General features: G+C 37.8%; 1 protein-coding gene across 20 annotated transcripts in view; it reads right to left on the bottom strand.

Moving 5' to 3' along the window:
• The window catches only part of Gphn (gephyrin), a 416,329-nt gene that overhangs the window by 70,646 nt on the left and 323,627 nt on the right, over positions 1 to 22,056 (bottom strand). For all 20 annotated transcript variants that reach the window (XM_052739502.1, XM_052739504.1, XM_052739503.1 and 17 more), the window contains one exon: positions 15,814 to 15,906. In XM_052739502.1, coding sequence (XP_052595462.1) covers positions 15,814 to 15,906 — 93 coding nt within the window. The remainder of the gene's footprint in view (positions 1 to 15,813; positions 15,907 to 22,056) is intronic.

Below are 22,056 nucleotides of genomic sequence, written 5' to 3' on the forward strand. Positions count from 1 at the left end.
AGTTACACTCCCATTTCTGGCTACTTATTTTCATTTTTAGGAATGAAAAGTATTTATTAATTTTTTTTTGAGACAGAATCTCATTGTATGGCTCTATGTGGGTGGGGATGGCTATGCAGATCAGGCTGGGCTTGAGTTTGAGGCAGCTCTCCTCCATCTGCCTTCCACTTACTGGGATTATAGACATGTACCACATGTGCCAGGTAAAATTACTTAAAAAATCTTTTGAGCATATATGTGCATTTGTGTGTGCAAATGCAAGCACATGTGTGGTATAGTGCAAATGTGGATCTCAGAGGACAGACAACCTTTCCTACTCCCTTATTTAAGACAGTGTCTCTGTCATTTTCTGGCTACATATGGTGGATTAACTGGTCCTTGAGCTTCTGTTTCTTCCTTCCATTCCCCTGTAGAAGCTTTAGGATTATGGACACTTATGCTTGATTTCTGAGGATATGAGCTCAGGTTCTCAAGCTTACTTGGCAAGCATGTTTACCTACTGAGCTTTTATCCTTAGCTCTTAAAGCCATTTATCTCAAATTGGAAAAAAAATCCCAGAACTAGGACTTAAACAAAACAAAACAAAATAAACTTTTCAGCTGGGCAGTGGTGGCACATGCCTTTAGTCTCAGCACTTGGGAGGCAGAGGCAGGCAGATCTCTGTGAGTTTGAGGTCAGCCTGGTCTACAGAGTGAGTTCCAAGACAGCCAGGGATACACAGAAACCCTGTCTCAAAAAACCAAAATCAACCAACCAACCAACCAACCAAACAAACAAACAAACAAACAACTTTTCTTGTTTAGTCTCATCCATTCCTTTTCCAGTGCCTGATATATATAGTAAAGTAATGACTGGGGAAAAAAATTCCTAAAGAATAGTATCTTTTCCTGATATATTATTTGGGTTTCAGATCAATACTACTGGCAATGCAAGGCCTATCTAATGAGTTTTAGGATCACTAATGTTATTTCCATGTCATTGATATAGCAAAGGGGGTTGAGGCCTATATATGGAAAAGATAACACATTATATATGAATATTTAATTATATTGGCAATAACAGTGACAACTAAACATCTTCCATTTTAAAGGAGAAATATGGACTCATTTTATTCTTTCCTCCCTTCTCTCCATTTTGCCCATCCCTTTGTAAGAGCAGTACAAGCTGTCCTGTAATTCAGCATGTAGCCCACACAGTTCTTGAACTTGTACTGTTCCTGTCTCCACCTTCAAAGAGTTAGGATTACAATCATGTATTATCATGCTTAGCTGTTTCTTAAGTACAAGGCAGTATTTTTTTCTAAAGGCTTACATAAAATATTGTTTATGAGTCACTTTTTTTTTCACAGTTGACTTTGTTACTTTGATGTAGCGAGGGACAAAAATTAATACTGGATCCCTTTTATTAGTACATGTTGTGTCTTGTCCTTTATAAATATTATCTCAGTGAATAAATTCTTGGAGTTTTATATTTTTTGGAAACCTATCATACTAAATTAGAAAAGTTTTCCTAAAATGCTATTTTTATAATGTCACTTTTATAGGTTCATTTAAAAAAAAAACAAACTTTCAACACCAGGAAATTTTAATGCAAATAGATGGAACTAGAAGAAAAATCATTCTGAGTGAGGTAACCCAGACCAAGAAAGACAGACATGGCATGTACTCACTCTTAACTGGATATTAGCTGTAAAATAAGGATAACCATGCTACAATCCACAGACCCAGAAAGGCTAGGTAACAAGGAGGGTTCATGGGGGGGATACCAAGATCTCCCTCAAAATGGGAAATGGAAGAGATTTTGTGAGTGGACTGAAGGCAGGTGAGGATGGGAACTTGAGGGATCAGGTTGAGGGGTAGACAGAGGGAGAGAGTATTGAAAGAGACTATTGGAAAGCGGGGAGGGGCATTTTGGGGTCAGGTAGAAACCTGGCAGAAGGGAATTTCCAAGGATGACCCCAACTAAGATTCCTAGCAATAGTGGATATGTAGTGTGAACTGGTCATCTCGTGACTAGGCAAGACTTCAAGTGGAGGGAGTGGGAAACCAACCCAGCCACAGAACCTTTGACCTATAATCTGTCCTGCTACAAGATATGCTGGGGTAAGGGTGGCCTAGAGGTGGAGGGAGTGGCCAACCAATGACTGGTATAGCCTAAAACCCATGCCACCCCTGACATTGCCTGGTGCACTAGAACCCACAGGCTGGCTGGCCCAGAGACCTAGGATAGAACCAAACATGATTAGAGGAAAAGTCAATGTAATGATGCCTAACGCTATTCTGCTATACACATAGAGTGGTGCCTAGCCCAATTGTCATCAGAGAGGCTTCATCCAGGTACTAATGGAAACAGATTCAGAGACCCACAGCCAAACCATTAGGTGGAGCTTGGGAAATCCTGCAGAATAGAGAGAGGAAGGATTGTAGGTGCCAGAGTGGTCAAGGACATCACAAGAAAACCTACAGAATCAACTAACCTGGGCTCATAGGGGCTCATAGAGACAGAACTGACAACCAGGGAGCCTGCATGGGACTGACCTAGGCACTCTGCATATATGTTACAGTTGTGTGGCTTGGTCTATTATGGGACTCCTAACAGTGGGAACAAGGGCTGTCTCCAACTCTTTTACTGCTTTTGGGATCTCATTCCTCATACTGGGTCACTTTGCCCAGGCTTAATACATGGGATGTGCCTAGTCTTACTGCAACTTGATATGCCATATTTTGTTGATGCTCATGGGAGACCTCCTCTTACCTAAACAGAATGGAGGAGGAGTGGATTGGGGGGTTGGGAACAGAAGGGGGGTAGGATGGAGGGCCTGGGAGAAGAGGAGGGAGAGGAAACTGCAACCGGGATGTAAAAGTAAATAAAATATAAAAACAATGTGCATACCAAAACACCCCTTTTAAACAATTTAAAACACAGGCAAAACCATTACTTCAAGAAATATCAACATTTTACTAATGTTAATATATCAAACAACTTATTTTTGCATTATTTTAAAGCAAATTACTTTTTATTGAAAAACCGATGAATCAATTATATTTTATAATTCCAGACTGTCAAATGTGAACGAGCTTCTTTTAATTATTTGATTATTTCTCTACTAGAGAAAATAATCATCTGCTTGTTTCCTCTCACAGCAATCAAAATTCCAATTCTCTTTCTTTCCTTTTTCTTTTTGCACAAGAGTGAAAGCATGGTTTGAAGTACTAGAGCAGAGCTGAATCTGAATCATGTTTCTGCCTATTACTAGATTCAGGACTTTCAGCAAAACTATTAAGCCTCTAAGCTTGCTAGTAAAGGTAAAGATAATCATGATATATATATAAATAGTCACCCCTTTAAGTCTTTCAGTAAATTCCTACCAAGTGTCTTCTACTCTCTGTGTCAAATTAAGTGCTGAGGACAGTGTAGAGAGTAAAATGACATTATTTCCATTTTAATGCTGTGCTAGACTGTTTCAAGTTTTTTTCAAACTCTGGATCCAAAATGGCAATGGAACATAATATTACCTTGTAAACATTTTGCTACTGGAAAAGAACAGAAAAACGTTATTTCATAGGTCAAGTGCAGTGGTATGTGACTGCAGTCTCAGTTGCTCCAGAGGCTTAAGTGGTATTGCCATTTGTGTGTCACAATTCAAGACCAGCCTAGGTAACACGGTGAGATACCTCTCTTGAAATCAAATACCCTTCCCCATAAAAGCAGTGGCAGAACATTTGCCTTGTATATTCAAGGTCCTACATTCAAGATCCAGCAGTTCAATAGGTATGCATTCATCATGCATAACTACTGTTTCATAAAACTTGTTTTTCCATCTACCTATACATACATATTCATATGTACTGTATACATTGTATGTGTATATAACATTGGCTTATGATGTATAACTTTCTTAATGTACTTCTTCTCATGCACAAATGTGGCCCAAAAAACCCAGCCATTGATATTAGGAGATGTAAAAATATTGATATTAGGAGAAGATATTAACCAGATAATCACATTAATGAACATATAAGCACAGATTAGAAAAATCTCTTTAAAGATTTTTTTTTGGGTGTGTGTGTGTGTGGGGGCCCGGCTCTAGCTACGTAGCTCAGGCTAGCCTTAAAATACAATTATTCTGCCTCATTCTCTGCCAGGCTTACAGACATGTACCACCACATATGGCTAGAAACATGCTTTTATGAGAGTATATAGTGAAAACTCCTGAGGTACTCAGGAAGGTCAGAAAAGCTTACTCAGACAAAAAGATTTATGATTTGAGTATGAAGGATAAGTAACAACTAAGTAAGTAGAGGGATGTTGTAGTCAGATGTTGTCCTGTGTCTCGCTCAGCCTGTGTTCAGGACAAATCCCTCCCACTCGTGTCCTGAAGCTGCTTAGTCCCAAGTAAACACACAGAGGCTTATATTGTTTACAAACTGGATGGCCTATGGCTCAAGCTTCGTCTAGGTAGCTCTTTTAACTTGACACATTTCTATTAATCTATGAGTTGCCATGTGGCCGTGGCTTACATGTATTTTCACATCTTGCTTCTCCTGGCTGTGCTGGCGTCTCTCTCCCCTTCTGCCTTTCGTCTTCCTGCCTCTCTCTTCAATTTCCCGCTTAGCTATAACCTGACTTGCCATAGGCCAAATGGCTTTATTTATCAACCAATCAGAGCAACACATATTCACAGCGTACAGAAAGACATCCCATAGCAGGGTGTGTGTGTGATTGTTGTGGAATATTTAACTATGCAAAGGTGTTGCATTTGTATAACTATGTAAAGGTGTTGCTGTTATATCTTCCCTGCCTAAGGCACCTGACTGGCCTAATAAAAAGCTGAATGGCCAATAGCAAGGAAGGAGGTATAGGTGGGACTTCCGGGGACCGAGAGAGTAAGTAGGGGGAAGAATTTAGGCTCATGAGAAGGGAAGAAAGAAAAAGAGATGTCAAGGGCCAGTCAGCCAGGAAAGTAGCACACACAGAATGAAAGAAAGGTTAAAAAGCCCTGAGGCAAAACATAGATAAATAGAAACAGGTAAAATTAAGTTAAAAGAGCTAATGAGACAAGCCTAAGTTAAGGACAAGCATTCATAATTAATATTAAGTCTCCATGTCTTTATTTGGGAGCTGATTGGTGGCTTAAAGAAAATTCCAGCTACACGTGATGAAGTGGAAATGCTCCATTATATGTGCAAAGGCCTCTAGCTCATGTGATCATTATATACCTCAAAGTATGTATTCTTCACCTACTTCGGTATAAACTGAAATAACTTAAGTACAACCTCTAAAAATATTTTCAGTTATTAGCTTACTTGTTCCAGAAAAATTTCTAGTGTTTGCCATATAATAGGTAAAAATGTTCAATATGTAAAATATTCAAAGTGTTCAATAACTGAATGTGTGGTTCTTAACAATCTTTTTAGAAAGATAATGTCATGAATGAACAGATAAATATTTTCTAACAGCAAGTTCCATATTTGTTATTCTTTTTATTTTCTTCTGGTCCATGCATACTTTCTTCAAAATCTGAATCAATATTCATATAACGAGAATGTCTAGAAAGATTGCTCTGATTGATTCTGTATAATTTATATTATATCACTCTGTCCTGTAGTGTCTAGTCACTCATTACTGATAATAAACATGTTAAAAGAATAAAGAAATGAATCTGGAGTTCTAATAATACTTAGGAGGGAAGTTTAAAAACTGACTTGTACTTATTAGTGTTATGCCTTGGAAATATCCTAAAATAGTTCCATAAATGTATATATTTGGTTTCTTCAGCTCCTTAGAAGTAGGGGGTCAATTCCTTTATTTATTCTTGTTATTATTCCTCATGTGTATACGTGTGGACACATGTGTTTATGTAAGTGCACATGCACATCTATGCTCTTGTGTGTGGAGGCCTGAGGTAGATTCTGAAGTGTTTCTCAGTTGTTCCCAGAGCTTATCTATAAGGCTGGTCTGGGAATCTAGCTTACTTTGGGGACCTCTGTCTCCACTTTCCAAGTGCTGGAATTATAGATGAGCTGCCATACCATCTAGAAGTTATGTGAGTTCTGGAGGTCTGAACTCTAGTCCTCACACTCACCTGGAAGGTGCTTTAACCATTGAACCATCTCTCTCCAGCCCTATTTCGTTTTGGAGATCCTGTGCTCTTCAATTTTCCTCCTTTTTTTGGCCCTCCCTGTCCATACACTCAAAAGGCCTACCTCATGGTTCTGTATTAACACTCCAAAGAAAAGTCATTGAATAATGAGAGACTGTTAATTGTGGTGATATCTGTGTACCCCAATAAAGTTTATCTGAGGATCATAGAAGTCAGGCTACGGTAGCACACGCCTTTTATCCTAGCATTTGGGAGGCAGAGATCCACCTAGATCTCTGTGAGTTCAAGGCCACACTGGGAACAGAGCCAGGTGTGGTGGTACACACCTTTAATCCCAGCAGTAATCATAAAGGTCTGGAGGTCTGTACAGACAGACAGGAGGTGATGTAGCTGGGTGGAGAGAGGAAGTGAGATTGTGGAACAGAAAGGCATATAGGTGTGGGTATATAGGAAGTAGGTCTCTTTTTGGAGACTGAGGCATCTGTAAGATGAGACTGGCTATGGCTTTTCCTGTTCCTCTGATCTCAGGTTTTTACCCCAATATTTGGCTCCAGGTTTTTTATTAGTAAGACTGTTTAGCAATTTGAGTTACAGTTAATCATCTGGAGTAATTCAAGGCAAGCCTGGTCAGTGTCAGAAAAGCATCTACAGAGTTATTTGATTCTAACCAGCAAGATCTTTTGTTATCTTGCAAAATGCATTAACATGGGAGAACTTGAACTATGTTCTCCATCTTTCTACCTGATAAATAAGTATAATGCCAGTCAAGGAGAGCTCAGTTAACCAATGATGTGGAGAGTTCTTGGTATCAACAGAAGTCAATCTTATTACTTTCCTTACACAGTGTTTCCAAAACCTTCCCATGTATCTAAATGACCTGGAGATCTTGTAAAAATAGATTCTGAAGCAGTGCATCTACAGGACAGTGTCAACAACGCTGGTCTGAGGAATGCTCTTTTTGGGGGACTGTGATGGTAGAGCAAATGAATACAGAAAAATTCAGAGTAAGAGAAAACTTAAGGAATAAAAACTAATGAAATCACAAACAACTTCACTGCACATCCAATGTAAGGCTTACTATTTCTTCTGGAGACAGAAAAAACAATTACCAGTCTATTGAACATGAAGACATTTATTTGAAGATATCCATTAGAAAGATCCGTTAAATGAGCTGTGATTCTTCAAGGAGAATACTATAAACTGGGTAGGAAAGAGAGGAATTAAAGGCATGGTGGCACATGAACACAGTCTGGAAAAAACGAACTACATATGGCATAGTATGCTATTAGAAAAGATGGACAGATTCTAAGGGTTTCTGTAAAGTTTTAGGATATTTTCTAACATATCTGACCTGTCTGCTAATGAGCTGCTGTAACTAATTCATAAAGTTGAGTTTCAGAACCCAGAAGTGCTCTCTCATCCTACTTCTTTTCCTAGCCTTTACTTTACTCCTCCTTTTCCACCCTACCCCCATCACCTGTCTGTTTGTTTTTGGAGACGCAGTATCACTCTGTAGTCAAAGCTGGCCTGTAACTCTCTATAGTCCAGGTTGGCTTTGAGCTCTTCAATCCTCCTGTCTCAGCCTCTCTTGTGCTAGGGATATAGCTAGCATCAACCAATCTGGATCCTCTCTGTTTTCTTAATATTCAGAAAACACTTTTATTTTTGTTATTCTTTTATTTGTGAATTTCTGGTTATGTCATTTGATAAAAAATTGATACCAGCAAATAACTAACTAGTCATTGTGGCATTTATATAGAAAATTTTCATCCTTAAATCATTTGCTGTAAAAGCATCCTTCACTTTATTTCTCTATGGTATATGATTTCTTCTTAAGCCTCTTGAAATACTGTTAGGCATTATTTTATTTTCAATAATAAGAAACTTCATCAAGCCATGTTAGTACAGAATAAACCAAAGCCTGTATAAATAGCACAATTTTCAGAGGTCCTAGGGAATAGCTTTGAGAAGGGAAGGAATAAGACAGAGAGATTCACAATTTGCTTTTCTTAAGAAACTCCACTAAGACTGAAAGCTAGGCACAGTAGTATTTATGTCCACACTAAGATGCAGACAGGACAGAGGGAGGTGAGAGAGACAGCAGGGAGGCTGTGACAGAAGAATTCATATGGCAATTATACTGGGTGATTAGATCACAAATAATTGTTTACAATTTAAAAATCTGCAGCCCTTTCCAATGAATAGCAGGAAGCATAGGGTAAGAATAGTTAAGTAGAAGATAATTTGTATTCTTTTCCAGGTGGTGGTGGGGAAATGTCCATTTATTGTTACCGTTGGGAAAGGAGATATTTAATTCCTTAAATAGAGTGTATTAACTGGCTTTTAGTTTTTTTGTTTTTTCCAAGATAGGGTTTCTCTGTGTAGCCCTGGCTATCCTGGAACTCACTCTAAAGACCAGGCTGGCCTTAAACTCAGAGATGCACCTACTTCTGCCTCCTGAGTGCTGGGATTAAAGGCTTGAGCCACTATGCCTGGCTGTTAACTGTTATTGATTTAACTAAAATTAATTATTCCAATTATGTGTCTGCTCACATGAGTACTAATCTCCGTATCTTATAGTTTTCCTTCTTTATCTAAAGTAGCCTATGGTAGAAAGCTATGATAGGCTATTAATGAGCTGAATAATCAAGTTATGGCCAAAGAAGATGAACACAGATAGAATGGTGATCCAGAAACAGCAGTCACTGAAGTGGCAAAGAGCCAATTCTGAACTAAAATGGCTGTGGATGTTTAATTTGTACACTTTAACCCACTGGATATGGGTTTGATCCATGAGATGTTAACAAGGACCAGGCAGTAAGAGAATGAATAGTTTTATAATGTTCTTTTTCATTTCCTATACTTTTACCTACACCTTTACTAAGTATGCAAGAAAACACTTTAAAAATTCACTTGGTAAACTACTCTGACAAATTATTTCAAAACTATTATATAGGGTTCTCAAAACAATCTTGGCTTGTTCAAAATAGTTCCTTTTTTCTTTTATAACACAATTCCAAAACAAGTTCTAAGGGGATACTGTAAGGATTTGGTCCTTAATTACGTCATCAGCCTTCGACGGCGTCCCAGCCTAAAAAGCGGGTGGGCGCTCCGTCTGCTCTTCTCTCTCACACACACTCTCTCTCTCTCACCCCCCCCCCCCCTTCCAATAAAGCTCTAAAAAGGTAACCATGGATATGAGTCTTTTAATCAGCATGCTCCTCCACCGGCATGGCCGCCCCGGGCGGTGACCAGCCACGAGGAGCAGCGCTGTGGCATAACCAACAGAAATGCTTTCTAGATTAAATTTTTTTTCTAGAAAGTTAAATTGGAGATTCTGAGATATTATTGTTTGTTTGTTTTTTTAACATGTAAGAAGAAATTGTGTAGTACCTCTACATGAAAACCATGAATACATCAAGAGAATGCTTAGCTTGATAAGGAAGAGGAGAGAAATAAAATTTCAAAAACTTATGGATCTGGAGATTTCGTTAACTTTTGAGGTCCAGACTCCTAGTTCCCTTCCCAGAGGCCCAGGAGAGACACTACTAATGAGGGGGTATCCTGCAGGAAAATAATCTAAGTACACTGTGCTCTTACATCCGTCCACTTTATTCCTCTAAGACGAAATTCTATCTACACAGCTTCAGTTCTGTTCTCACATTCAGCTCTTCTCTGTCCCCTTTCTTCCTGTCCTCTCATTGTCCTAGTCCCAACTAAACTCTTTTGCTCTCAACCTCATCTTCATCCTCTAATCCTCCATCCATATCATTCCTTCCTCTCCTACCCTCCTCACCCAATTCAATTCACCTACAATCTGCCAAAACTCTGCCTTGCCACTTCCTAGTCAGGTGGGGCAACTCTGCTGGGAGCTAGGAATTCTGCCTCAATACTTCACTGTACCTGGTATGCAAAGAACCCTTTAGTTCTGAGTCAAATGCTCTGGAATGCCACTTGGCCTGTGAGAGGAAGGTAGGTCTGAGCTTCATTTGCACAAGAAATAAAGCTATGCAACTTGCTGTCCCCCTAGGCAGTGTCTCCAGAAGGGTCTTTACTTTAAGTCAGGAGACAGTTTGCCATTATGGCCTTGGGTGCTCTGGAAGTAGTTCAGATTAATACACTGTTAGGAGTTCTTGGAAGCATACATAGCATACAAGAAAATTATTGCAGGAACCGTCTAATATATATACAAAAGCTAAAATATCACCAAGACTCCTTAAGCCATGGCTTGACCTTTGGAAAAGTCCTTGACCTTCCAAGTAGTAGCTTTTGTCATAGTAGCTGGATTCCATTAACATTTTCCTGTGGCTTGCAGCATGGAGAGAGGGCTCAGTCATTAAAAGCACTGGCTGCTTTCCAGTGGACCAGGATTTGAATTCCAGAACCCATAAGGCTGCTCACAACCCTCTGTAACTCTAGTCCCAGGGAACCCTATGCCCTCTTCAGGTCTTTTCCAGCATGCACATGGTACATAGCAGCCAAAACACCTGTACACATAAAAATAAATAAACTGATTAAAAAATTTAAAAAACATGAAGAATAAAAAAATCGTGTTGACCTTAGTTGTTAGAATGCCACTTTCAGGTTCTTTTCTCTTTTTAAAATCTTTCAAATTCTTTTTCTCCCAAATGTAATTTTAGGTTTATAAAGTTATATATATGCCTATTGTGTATCATTTTTTTGAGGTAGAGTTTTCTCTGTGTAGTCTTGGCTGTTCTGTAACTTGCTCTGTAGACCAAGCTGGCCTGGAAGTCACAGAGATTTGCCTGCCTCTGCCTCCGAGTGCTGGAATTAAAGGTGGCTTTTTAAAAAAATTTATTTATTTTTATTTTATGTGCATTGGTGTTTTGTCTGTACAAAACTGTCCGATTACCTGGAACTAGAGTTACAGACAGTTGTGAGCTGCCATGTGGGTGCTGGGAATTGAACCCAGGTCCTCTAGAAGAACAGCCAATGCTTTTAACCGCTAAGCTATCTCTCTGGCTTTTCTTGTTTTTTTGAAAGCTGTTTATACTCACTCTTCTTACCTTCTGAAAGTTTTTTTTTTGTTGTTGTTTTTTTGAGACAGGGTTTCTCTCTGTAGTTTTGGTGCCTGTCCTGGATCTCGCTCTGTAAACCAGGCTGGCCTCGAACTCACACAGGCTTTGAAAGTTTTTTGACACATGGTCTTGCTATGTAGCTCTGGCTGGTTCCTTCTCTACTATGACACCTAGACTGTCTCTGAACTCATGGTAATCTTCCTGCTGTATCCTCCTGGTGCCAGTGAACCACCAGCTTGTTCTACCTCTTGTTTTCTTAGTCTATATCTTGATTTTTCAACCCACATACCTAAATGTAAGTGTTCTTCGAACTGCTTTGGAGTTTTGTTCCACATGTTTCTGAAGCAAGTTTAGAGATCTAGAACACGCTAGAAACTTCTTTCCACTTAAAGAGTTAGCAGTGCTCATAAGGGCCACTGGTTGTTATTGGAAAGCCTAAGGTAAAAAACAGAGAAGAAACAGGGGAGAATAAAGGGAGGGGAGAGTGACTCAGTAGAAAGGGTTAGGAAGCCACAACACTGGCCTCAAGGGTAAGGGCTAGTGTGGATGTGTGCCTGTGTCTGTTTTTTCTGAACTGCAAAAGTAAGGATATGCAAACTGAAAAATTTAGCATGGTTCTAAGAACATGCCTCTTTGTCTACTGGAGACAGTTCTTGCTTCCATTAGAATGTACTTCAGTCACCCTCCTTTGAGATTAACCACACAATGGCTGCAGTATGTGCTGTATCTTTTTATATATCGTAGAGAACCAGCAACAACAGTTTGCCAGCAGGAATAACATGACTCAGCAGTTGCTAGGTAATTTCTTGGATGTCTTAAACTGTGAGATATCATTTGGGGTTTTTCTTGGTGAAATAACTAAAAAAGCAATCTTAAACAAAAGAATAAATAGGACATACAACTGTGATTTTATGCAAAATATCTTGAACAGATTCTACAGCAGTAGACAGGCTCTTTTATGGCTCATGTGGGCTAGCTAAATTTTTGGCAAGAAAAAAAGCTATGAGCTATAGTTTCTTTTTACTCAGCTGCTCCTGCTTCATGTAAACATCACAGAGAAACATTCTCTCTTGAGAATAGTTCCACTTCAGATAATTTATTTTCTCACTATCTCCTACTTTATACCCAAGAATGTAAAAACACTTTCTTGTTGCTAATATTTCACTCCTATAGTTCTCTGTTTTACTCCACAAATAAAAATCTTCTGTCATTTTATAGTAATTCTAGATGGCTATAAAGAGACCAAAACAGAATTTACCTCTTAGATGGAAATAAGTAATAAGGAGAACCCATGAAGCGATAATAAAGATAAATAATTTTCTGTCTGGACAATATTCATTTTCTTTTTTTTGGTTTTTCGAGACAGGGTTTCTCTGTGTAGCTTTGCGCCTTTCCTGGATCTCGCGCTGTAGACCAGGCTGGCCTCGAACTTACAGAGACCCGCCTGCCTCTGCCTCCAGAGTGCTGGGATTAAAGGCGTGTGCCACCACCGCCCGAATTTTCATAAACAGTACACAAAGATAAACTTGGAAGAAAAATACTGGTACCAAAAATGTTATTTATGCTTTGCCAATTTCAGAGACAGTCTAATCTAGTGAGAAACATTAAAGATAGATATCTTGAGATTCTATTAGTAAAAATTGTAAGAATAACAATTCAGATAAATGGTACCCCACTTTTTCTTTTCTTTCTTTCTTTTTTTTTTTTATATTTTGGGGACAAGGTATTTTCTGTAGCCCACACTGGCTCTGCACTAATGATCCTCCTGCTTCAGCTCCCAAATGCTGGGATTAGAGGCATGCACCGTTGTGCCTAGCTCTGACTGTCATCCTTTGGTCAGAGATGGTCTGGAAAAGTGTGTTTACAACAACAACAAAATAATAACAACAAAAGTAATATTTATCATTAAACATTAAGGAAACAATTTTTAAATGTTCTTTTTTTTGGTATGTTCTGGGTACTTTACTAAGGCTTTCCATAGTCTAATTGATTCTCACAACAATCTCTTAGAGTAATGTCATAGTTTTTGTCATTTCATAGATGAGAAAACAGGATAAAAAACTTTTGCATAATTTACTCAAAGTCATACAGAGGAAGGCAGTCCTGGAACCTAGATCACTTGGACTCTGTTCAAAGCCCATATACACAGCTTTAACCATTTTAAATGATGCCTCTAACATAAGAGATGGCACTGGAACATGGCAGAGATTAATGAATGTATTTAATTACAAGAAAAAGAAATATTATTTTAATGGACAGAAGGACAGAAGAGACAAAAACAAGATAATCCATAATTCATCATTTAAAAAGATTTGAATGGCTGTGTCCATATGTGATTCTATGAGGGAAATATGAACTTTAAATTAGATTTTTTTCATTGTTTAACTATTCATGTAGGCTGTAGTTCTTTGTAAGCACTACTAAACTTGGTATATTTTATTCTTTAAATACGAATGTTAGCTATCCAAATAACAGAATGTAAAGACTGCTAGAAGTATTTTAAAAATAATAATTGTGAGTAATAATATACTCAAAACTAATAGTAATTCTCATACACTTAATACATTCATTTCAAACACAGAAAACTTCTCTACTTCATCTGGATGCATTGTCACACAGGACATTTATTTCTAAATATTTTTCTCATTATGTTATAGTGAAACCCCATATGGAATTTCTGAAATTGTTATTCATCTGTATAGGTCTTGTTTACTTTTAGAAAAATTTAGATAATATTAATGCTGTCTAATGCTGATTTTTCTATTTACTTCATGACTGTCAAAATAGTTTTATAAAATAACTTCACACAAAAAATAATAATTTCAAAATTTCTGAAAATTCCTGGAATACTGGTTTATTGTCCCTTAATCTCAAAAAAACATGTCAGTAAAAGGTAAAAAATTTACATGATCTGAAGACCAAACAGGATGTCTTCATCAAACCCCTCCCCTCAGGGCTCAGGGAGCTATGTAAAAGAGGGGGGCAGAAAGATGGTAAGGGCCAGTGGGGATGGATGTCTCCAGGGAAACAGTATCTTCCAGACACAATGGGGCTGATATACATATAATCTCACAGAGAATGCACAAAACTTACACAAGTTCAAGCTAGATAGGATACTAGCACACAAGGAAGTGAACACAAACTCTCACCCCAAACCAAGAAGGTATTTGCAGTTAATGCCCTTTGTCAAGGGAACATCAGTTTTTCCCAGTGGAGTGCCACTGGGTATGCTAACTATACTACAGGGAAGACCCAATGCCCAGGGTAGTTGGCCAACACACAACAAACTCAATGGCTTTTTTGTGGTGTTTTGTTTCATCATTTTGTGTCTTACTGGTCTTTTGCTTATTTGTTTTGATTTTTATTTTTGTGGAATTTTTTTGGAAAGAGAGAGAAAAAGAATACAAAGTTGGTTGGGTAGGGAGGTGGGGAGGATCTGGGAGGAGTTGGGGGAGCAGAAAAATGATCAAAATTATTGTATGGAAAAATTAAATAAAAAATTTTAAAAAACTGCATTTTTAAACACCCCTGAAAAGCAAGGAAATGTTTTTAGACTAATTTTTATTTGAGTTAATAACCAATAACATAAAAATAATGGTTTGGGTTTTTTTGTTTGTATGTTTGTTTTGAGACAGGGTTTCTCCGTATAACAGCCCTGGCTGTCCTGGAACTCACTTTGTAGATCAGGCTGTCTTGAACTCACAGAGATCCGCCTGCCTCTGCGTCCCAAGTGCTAGGATTAAAGGTGTGCATCACCACTGCCCAGCTAATGTATTCTTTTTTGAAAATTGCTAAGAAAACAGATTTTGAGTATTTTCATTACAAGAAAAATTATGTGAGATAATTCATGTGCTAATTAGCTCAATGGAATCATATCACAGTGTATACCTATTTTAAAATATATCATACATAGAAAAACAAAGTAAAAAGTCAAGAGTTTTTAAGCAATTCAGCTACATTTTTATTTTCGGTTATTAGATCAGATTTTAGGCAAGCAACTGCTATTTAGTATTTGCTTTTAAGTTTTAGACAATTTTAGGCCACTCTGAGGGTGTGAGCTGCTAGTACCATCTGGGGTCTGGAGCTCTGAAATATGGCTTCTTCCAGAGAGAATTAGATGTTTCACTCATGCTTGTATTTCACCAAACTCTTTACTGATGTTTAAGTTTGAAGCAAGAGAAGAGACTTTCACATTTAATCCCTGTGTTTAATCTGTTCATTTTTCCTAAGATCATTTAAATATTTTTGATTAGAAAACACGGAAGAATTCTAGAACTAGGCTATATGCTTTCTGGTAAGAGGCTAAGAGTATAAGCTACAGTAGCAGCATTTTTGTTTTTGTGGTGTCAGAGAACCTAGGTCCTTGTACATGCTAGGTAGTTTTTCTGAGCCATACCCCTAGACAAGTAATGGTGTTTTAAATTTGATCTCTAGGTATGCATTTGTAATAAAGAATTTTCATAGGATTATATAATACTTTGATTGAAGAGCACTAATCAAGATTGTGTCAAAAATATACAGGTACAGATTAGCAAGCTTACTGGTGAGTGAAGTAATTTTGACAATTAATTGGGAATAGATATAATAGTAATCAGGTATGTGGATTGAGACAAAAATGTGGAAAAAATACAGTATGATTCTGAGGACACTTAAGAAAACTAACATATTTACCTCGAACAGCATAGCCATCTTTTACTGATGCTGGGAATGGGGGTAGGTTGTCTTTTGCATATACATCTTGAGCAAGGACTCGCCCCATTCCATCTGAAAGAAAACAAAGAAATGTGACTAATGGAGGCAATGGGTAAGCAATTAGTCATAAGATGGGCACAAGTGCTTCTGCCATATCTTGTAAATGGGCTCAGCCAGACGTTCTGATATCCATCTGAAGGAATAGTAGACAGAAAGAAGAGATGCATCCGAGTGCCTAAAAGATCACCTACGGTCAACTTCTAGTAATGGTTACAGTAATTATCTAAATACAAATTGCTATACAGTCAGAAAAGATGAGTTCAGAAGATACGTCATTAAACTCTCTGGGAACTCAAATATGATATTCTTCAAAAGGAAAGCCAATTTTAAAAATTTTCATATTCACTGACCCAGAAATTTCCATTTTAGTATTGTATCTTAAGAATTAAATTTATCTTCATGTAGATCTTTATCTCAGAGTTGCTTATATTAGTAAATATAGAAAGAAGCCAAAAGATCAATAATATATTTAAATAAACAGTGACATTCTTATATGTGACCAAAGTAATATTTATAAAAGAATATTCATGGGCAAATGAAAAATTCTTAAAAAGATATATTTTAAAACATGCAAAATTGTACATATACTATATAATTTAACATTACCATACAAATATTTATCAATAGAATGATGTACATGAAAATATAAAGGTTATAACTTCAAAATGTTAGTTATATCTTTTAGTCACTTTGTTTTATATATATATATATATATATATATATATATATTTTTTTTTTTTTTTTACAAATAAACATGCCACTCTTACAAGCATAAGCTTTATTTTCTGTCCTGAAAGGAGAAAGGTAAGAAAAGGAAAGGGCTTCCCAATCACTTTACTTGAATTTTAAAGTTTGATTTTGGCTTTATTAACCCAAGTGATTTAATGACAAGAAGTATATCAATAACGCATGGTGTAATTCAAATGGCTTCATGACCAACTCCCTAAAAAATAATAATAATAGTAATAATAATTATCATTATTTTGAGACAGGATTTCTCTGTGCAGCCCTGGCTGTCCTGGAACTTGTTCTATAGACCAGGCTGTCCTTAAACTCAGAGATCTGCCTGCCTCTGTCTCCTGAGTGCTGGGATTAAAGGTGTGCACCTTCATTACCTGGTATGGTGATATTTTAATTGTACTGAAATGTGATTTTATTTGTATGTTAATAAATAAAGTTGCCTGGGGGTCAGAGCTAATAGCAAGCCATAGCAGAAACTGGGTGGTGGTGGTGGTGCACACCTTTAATCCCAGCTCTTGGGAGGCAGAGCTAGGCGATCTCTGTGTGTTCAAGGATACAGTCAGCATGAACACACACGCCTTTAATCTTAATACCAACCATAGAAAACCTGGAGGTCTGTACAGACAGGCAGTGACAAGGAGGTCATGTGGTTGGGTTTACAACCAATGAGAAGGCAGAACAGAAAGTCTATAAAAAGGACAAACAGACAGGAAGTAGCTTTCTTGCTGAGAAGGACAGAAGCGACAGTGAAGGGTAAGGTTTTTAGTTCTTAGCTATTGCTCTGACCTCTTGGGCTTTCATCTTTGCATTGGCTCTGTGTTTCTTATTTAATAAGATGGTTACACCTACAGCCTGGCTCCCTAAATTCTTCAGTGAGAATCTGCCCTTAAAATCAAGACAAGTAACCTACAACCTGGCTCCCTAAATTCTTCAGTGAGAATCTGCCCTTAAAATCAAGACAAGTAACAGGATTTGATGGTCTGAAGCATTCTCATATTTTATAACACCCCACTGTTTCCACTGTGGTTTGACTTCAGCCATGAGGACCTATTGCTTTCCAGATTTAGGACCCAGAAGCACAGAGATTTTTTACTTTTGAACTCTAATCCATAGAGATACTGACTCTACTTTAGAGCACTGAACCTTGAATTTGAAGGGAGAACTTGGTAGATTTTAGCTTCATATATTTCCAGGTTGGATCTCTTCTGGATCTGTACTTTCCAAACAAGGAGAAGTGGTGAGACCATAGGTCTGATTCCTATTCACACATACTTGTTGTCTTTTGGAGGCAGGGGTGGGGGTGGGAAGTCAGGAGGTACAGTGTCTTCCTATGTATGTAGCCCAGGCTGCACTTGAACTCACTTTCCCCTGTTAATCTCTGAATGGCAGGACTATATGCACAAGCCACCAAGCCTTGCTATAATATCAGCTCCTAAATGAACCAGAAGATATAAGGTAGTCATTAATATTGAGCCAGGACTACAATTAACCTCCAGGAGCTGATCTGGCTTAATATAAGCTCTATAACAATTTATATACTAAGAGAATGTCTTTGCTGGAATCTTAAATATTAATTAATAATGGCCAATAATCAAAGTTAGCACAAGGGCTGCATTTTTTTCTGGCAGCTGGCCCTTAGCAGGTTCATTGACATCTAATAAATGTTTATTAACATTTTTAAGTTACTAAGTAGTATCACGTACAAGGTATCATTCAATCCCCCAAAAGCCAGTAATATGACCAGGTCAAAGTACAGAGAATAAGTATCTGTACTCAACCATAAACAGGACATCTATATCACAACTCCTCCCCATAAAGCTCAGGGGATATCATGGAAGAGGAGGAGGAACAAAGAACCAGAGGCTGGAGAGCTTCGGGTAGATTGTTTCCTGAACACAAGAGTGCTGACATAACTGCAGCACTCATGACCTCACAGCAGCTCTAGTTTGCATAGACATGCACAAGATGAAGCCAGTTAACATTCCAGCATGGAATAGGTAGGAGTTCACAAGGCCCTGCCCATAGTCCTGGAAGTCGGGGGCTTAGCACCTATTAGGCTGTCTGAAAGACTATTGACACAGACACCTACAGATCTCACAGTGGCTTAAAATGTCAGTGAATGAATTAACACAATGCTCGAGCAATCTGCTTTCTGGGATATGCTCACTTGTGCTGTAAGAAGACATTAAAAGCCGGCAGGTCAAAACCGAGTAGTCTCTTTAGGTTTTAACAGGAAACTCGTATCTGACTCAGCTTCCCACCTGATAACTGATTAACAAATTCCTTAGCAGCCTGAGTAATAGCATTTTATTTTTTAAACGTTTTAAAGATTCACTTATTTTACTTTATGTGTATGAAAGTTTTGCTTCCATGTACATAGGTTTACCATATGTTATCCCCTGGAACTGGGGATATGGATTGTTGTGAGCCACCACCTGAGGGCTGGGAATCCAAACCTGGTCGGTCCTCTGCAAGAGAACAAGAGCTCTTGGCCACCAGACCTTCTCTCCAGGCCTCTAGTAAGTATTAGTGCTTCAAAATGGGAATGACTGTTCTAAGTCTTCATAGATTAAAATGGCTGAAAAGGGACAAATGCGTGTGCAAAAATCCAAACAATTTCAACCCTGACTGTGAACACAGCACTCAAATGTGTTTTTTAAGGGTAAAAGCTTAATTATCTTGGAGGGAAACTTATTAAGACATGGGGTTTAAAGGGAAGTGAGAAATTTAGTTCTTTAGGGAATGTTATTAAGTTTAGAAAGTAAACAACTTAAAAGCTTTAGGAAGACCTTGGAATTGACCAGATCTACTGCCCCCCCCCCCCCCCCTTCTTTAAGCAGTATATAAGCAGAAGGGCTGCTGAGTCTCTCAGACCAATAGAGTGGCCTGAAAGAGACAGAGACCAACCAAGCTGCCTAGAAGAGACACAAGCCAGTTGGGCTGCTTGGAAGAAGCAGAGACCAACCAAACTTCCTGAAGACATTCTCCAACCTGTAAGCTGCCTCCAAATTGTGCAGTACTCTCCAGGTTCCCAGTTTTGTGAGCTGTCACCCATGCTGGGGTGGGCTTTTGATGATACAGTTATCTTTAAGTCATCTCCGTTCCTGTAAATGACCTCTTACCCATATTCCCATAAGTAACCACAATACAACTTTGGTGGTATCCCTACTTTGGTTTGTCTCTGGTTCCCTATATGGAACGAGGAGATGTTTGCTCACATCTCCCCAGAAACAATGCCATAGAACATCTTCCATAAGGGTATTTAATGTTGAGAATATTTTGAAAGCTTACGAGATTGTTATAGATGTATAAATCTCTATGTTTTGTTTGTTTTCATCACTTCTAATGCAATTGGGACACATACCCCGATTAAAACATTAGCCATGCCAGAGTGTACAAGCTGGGGACTCTTGGGAGTGTGAGAAGATGACCAGGCCAGGTGTGCCTAACAGAGGCTTCTTGTACATTAATAAGCGAACCTTCTAAAGGGAAGATAGCTCTTAGGAACATCTGACCCTTGACTTGGTCCAGTAATAACTTAAATGGAATAACAGATAATCTAAAATTCAAATGCCACCCTCCACTTGGCAGACTCTAATATTAGAAGACCTAGAAAGAAGCCAACCTAAAACTTAGCCTTTCTTTTGCCCCTTATGTTTCCCCCTTTCTTAAATGAGTTTTATTTTACTTTATGTGTATAGCTTTTTTTTGCCTATCTGTATGTCTGTATCCACTTACTTTTTTGGTAACCACTGAGGCCAGAGGAGGGTGTCAGATCTCCTGGCTCTGGAGTTATGGATTCGTGAGCTGCCACATGAGTGCTGGGAATTGAATCTGGGTTCTCTGGAAGTACAATGCTTTTGACTGCTGAATCAATTCGCCAGCCCCTCCCTGCTTTTTGCCCTTTGATGTTTCTTTTCCTTTATCTCTTTATTCCATTAATTTATGTTTCTATGTTTATTCTAGTATATTTTAACTTCTAGACTACATGAATTTTTCTATTTTTATTTATTTTATTTTTGAGATTATAATTACAACATTTTCCCTTCCTTTTCTTCCCCCCAAACTCCCTATATATCCCTCCCCACTCTATTTCAAATTCATAGATAATGATGCACCTTAAGATCTTAGAAGAACAAGAACCATGCAAACATAAAAGCAGTAGTTAGGCAGAAACAGTAGTAATCAGGGAAGAAATTAATTACATAGAGAATAAAGGGACAATACAAGGAAACAATATAACAAACAGTAGATTCTTTGAAAAAGCAAATAAACAAGAGAAAAAGTACAGTCAAACTAATAAAAACAAAGAGAAAGACCCACATCAATAAAATGGGCATAAGAAGAGAACATTTCAACAGATACCAATGAAAACAAAAGGATCACCAGGGAATTCTTCGAAAATCTATATTCTAAAGAGATGCTAAATCAGAAGAAATAGACAAACACCTAGACACATATGACCTGTGAAAATTAAATCAAACCCACATAAACAACTTGAAGAGATCTATGGGAAGGGTGGAGATAGAAGCAGATAGTACTAAAGAATCTTCCCCCAGAGAAACGCTCAGGACAAGATAGATGGAAGGCTGAATCCTATTAGACCTTTAAAGAAGGATCAGCACCAATGGCATTCAAACTATTGAGCAAAATAAAAAGGAAGAAACACTATAAACTCACTCTGGGAGGTCAGTATTACTTTGATACCTATACCAGGTAGGGGTAAAACAAAGAAAAAAAAAAGAAAGAAAGAAAGAAAGAAAGAAAACTATGAGTCAACTTCTCTAATGTATATAGATGCAAAAAATTCTCAATTTGAACAATATTTGTAACTGATTCAACAACACATTGAGAAGACAACCAGGACCAATTTGATTTTGATCCATGGATAAAATTATAGTTTAACATTCCTATATTAATACAGGTAGTACAGCATAAACATACAAAGGTTTGGAAATTACATGATAACCTGAATAGCTGTAACAATCATTCATTCATGATAAAAACCCTGAAGAAATTAGGAACAGAGGAACATACCTCAACATTTTCCTCTAAATTCAGTAATGAGACAAGGGTATTTACTTTCATCGTTTTATTCACTATAGTGCTCGAGTCTAAGCTAGAGTAACTGGTCAAGAAAAGGGAATATCAGGGATACAGAAAGGCAAGTAGGAAGTAAAAACATCTAAATTTTCAGATGATATGACTCTATACTTAAAGATGTTGCAGATTCTGCCAGAAAACTACAAGATCTGATTAACATCTTCAGCAAAGTAGTAAGATACAAAAAAAAATCATAATTAAAAATTGTTTTGTTCCTATACCAATAACCAACTTGTTGACAAAGAAACCAAGAAAAATTGTCTACACTCTAGCATAAAATTCCTAGCAAGAAAACTATCTGAATTGGAAGGGTTCCAT

Source organism: Peromyscus californicus, unplaced genomic scaffold, assembly GCF_007827085.1.
Source record: "Peromyscus californicus insignis strain IS unplaced genomic scaffold, ASM782708v3 Scaffold_15__1_contigs__length_86483966, whole genome shotgun sequence".
Classification (NCBI taxonomy): Eukaryota; Metazoa; Chordata; class Mammalia; order Rodentia; family Cricetidae; genus Peromyscus; species Peromyscus californicus.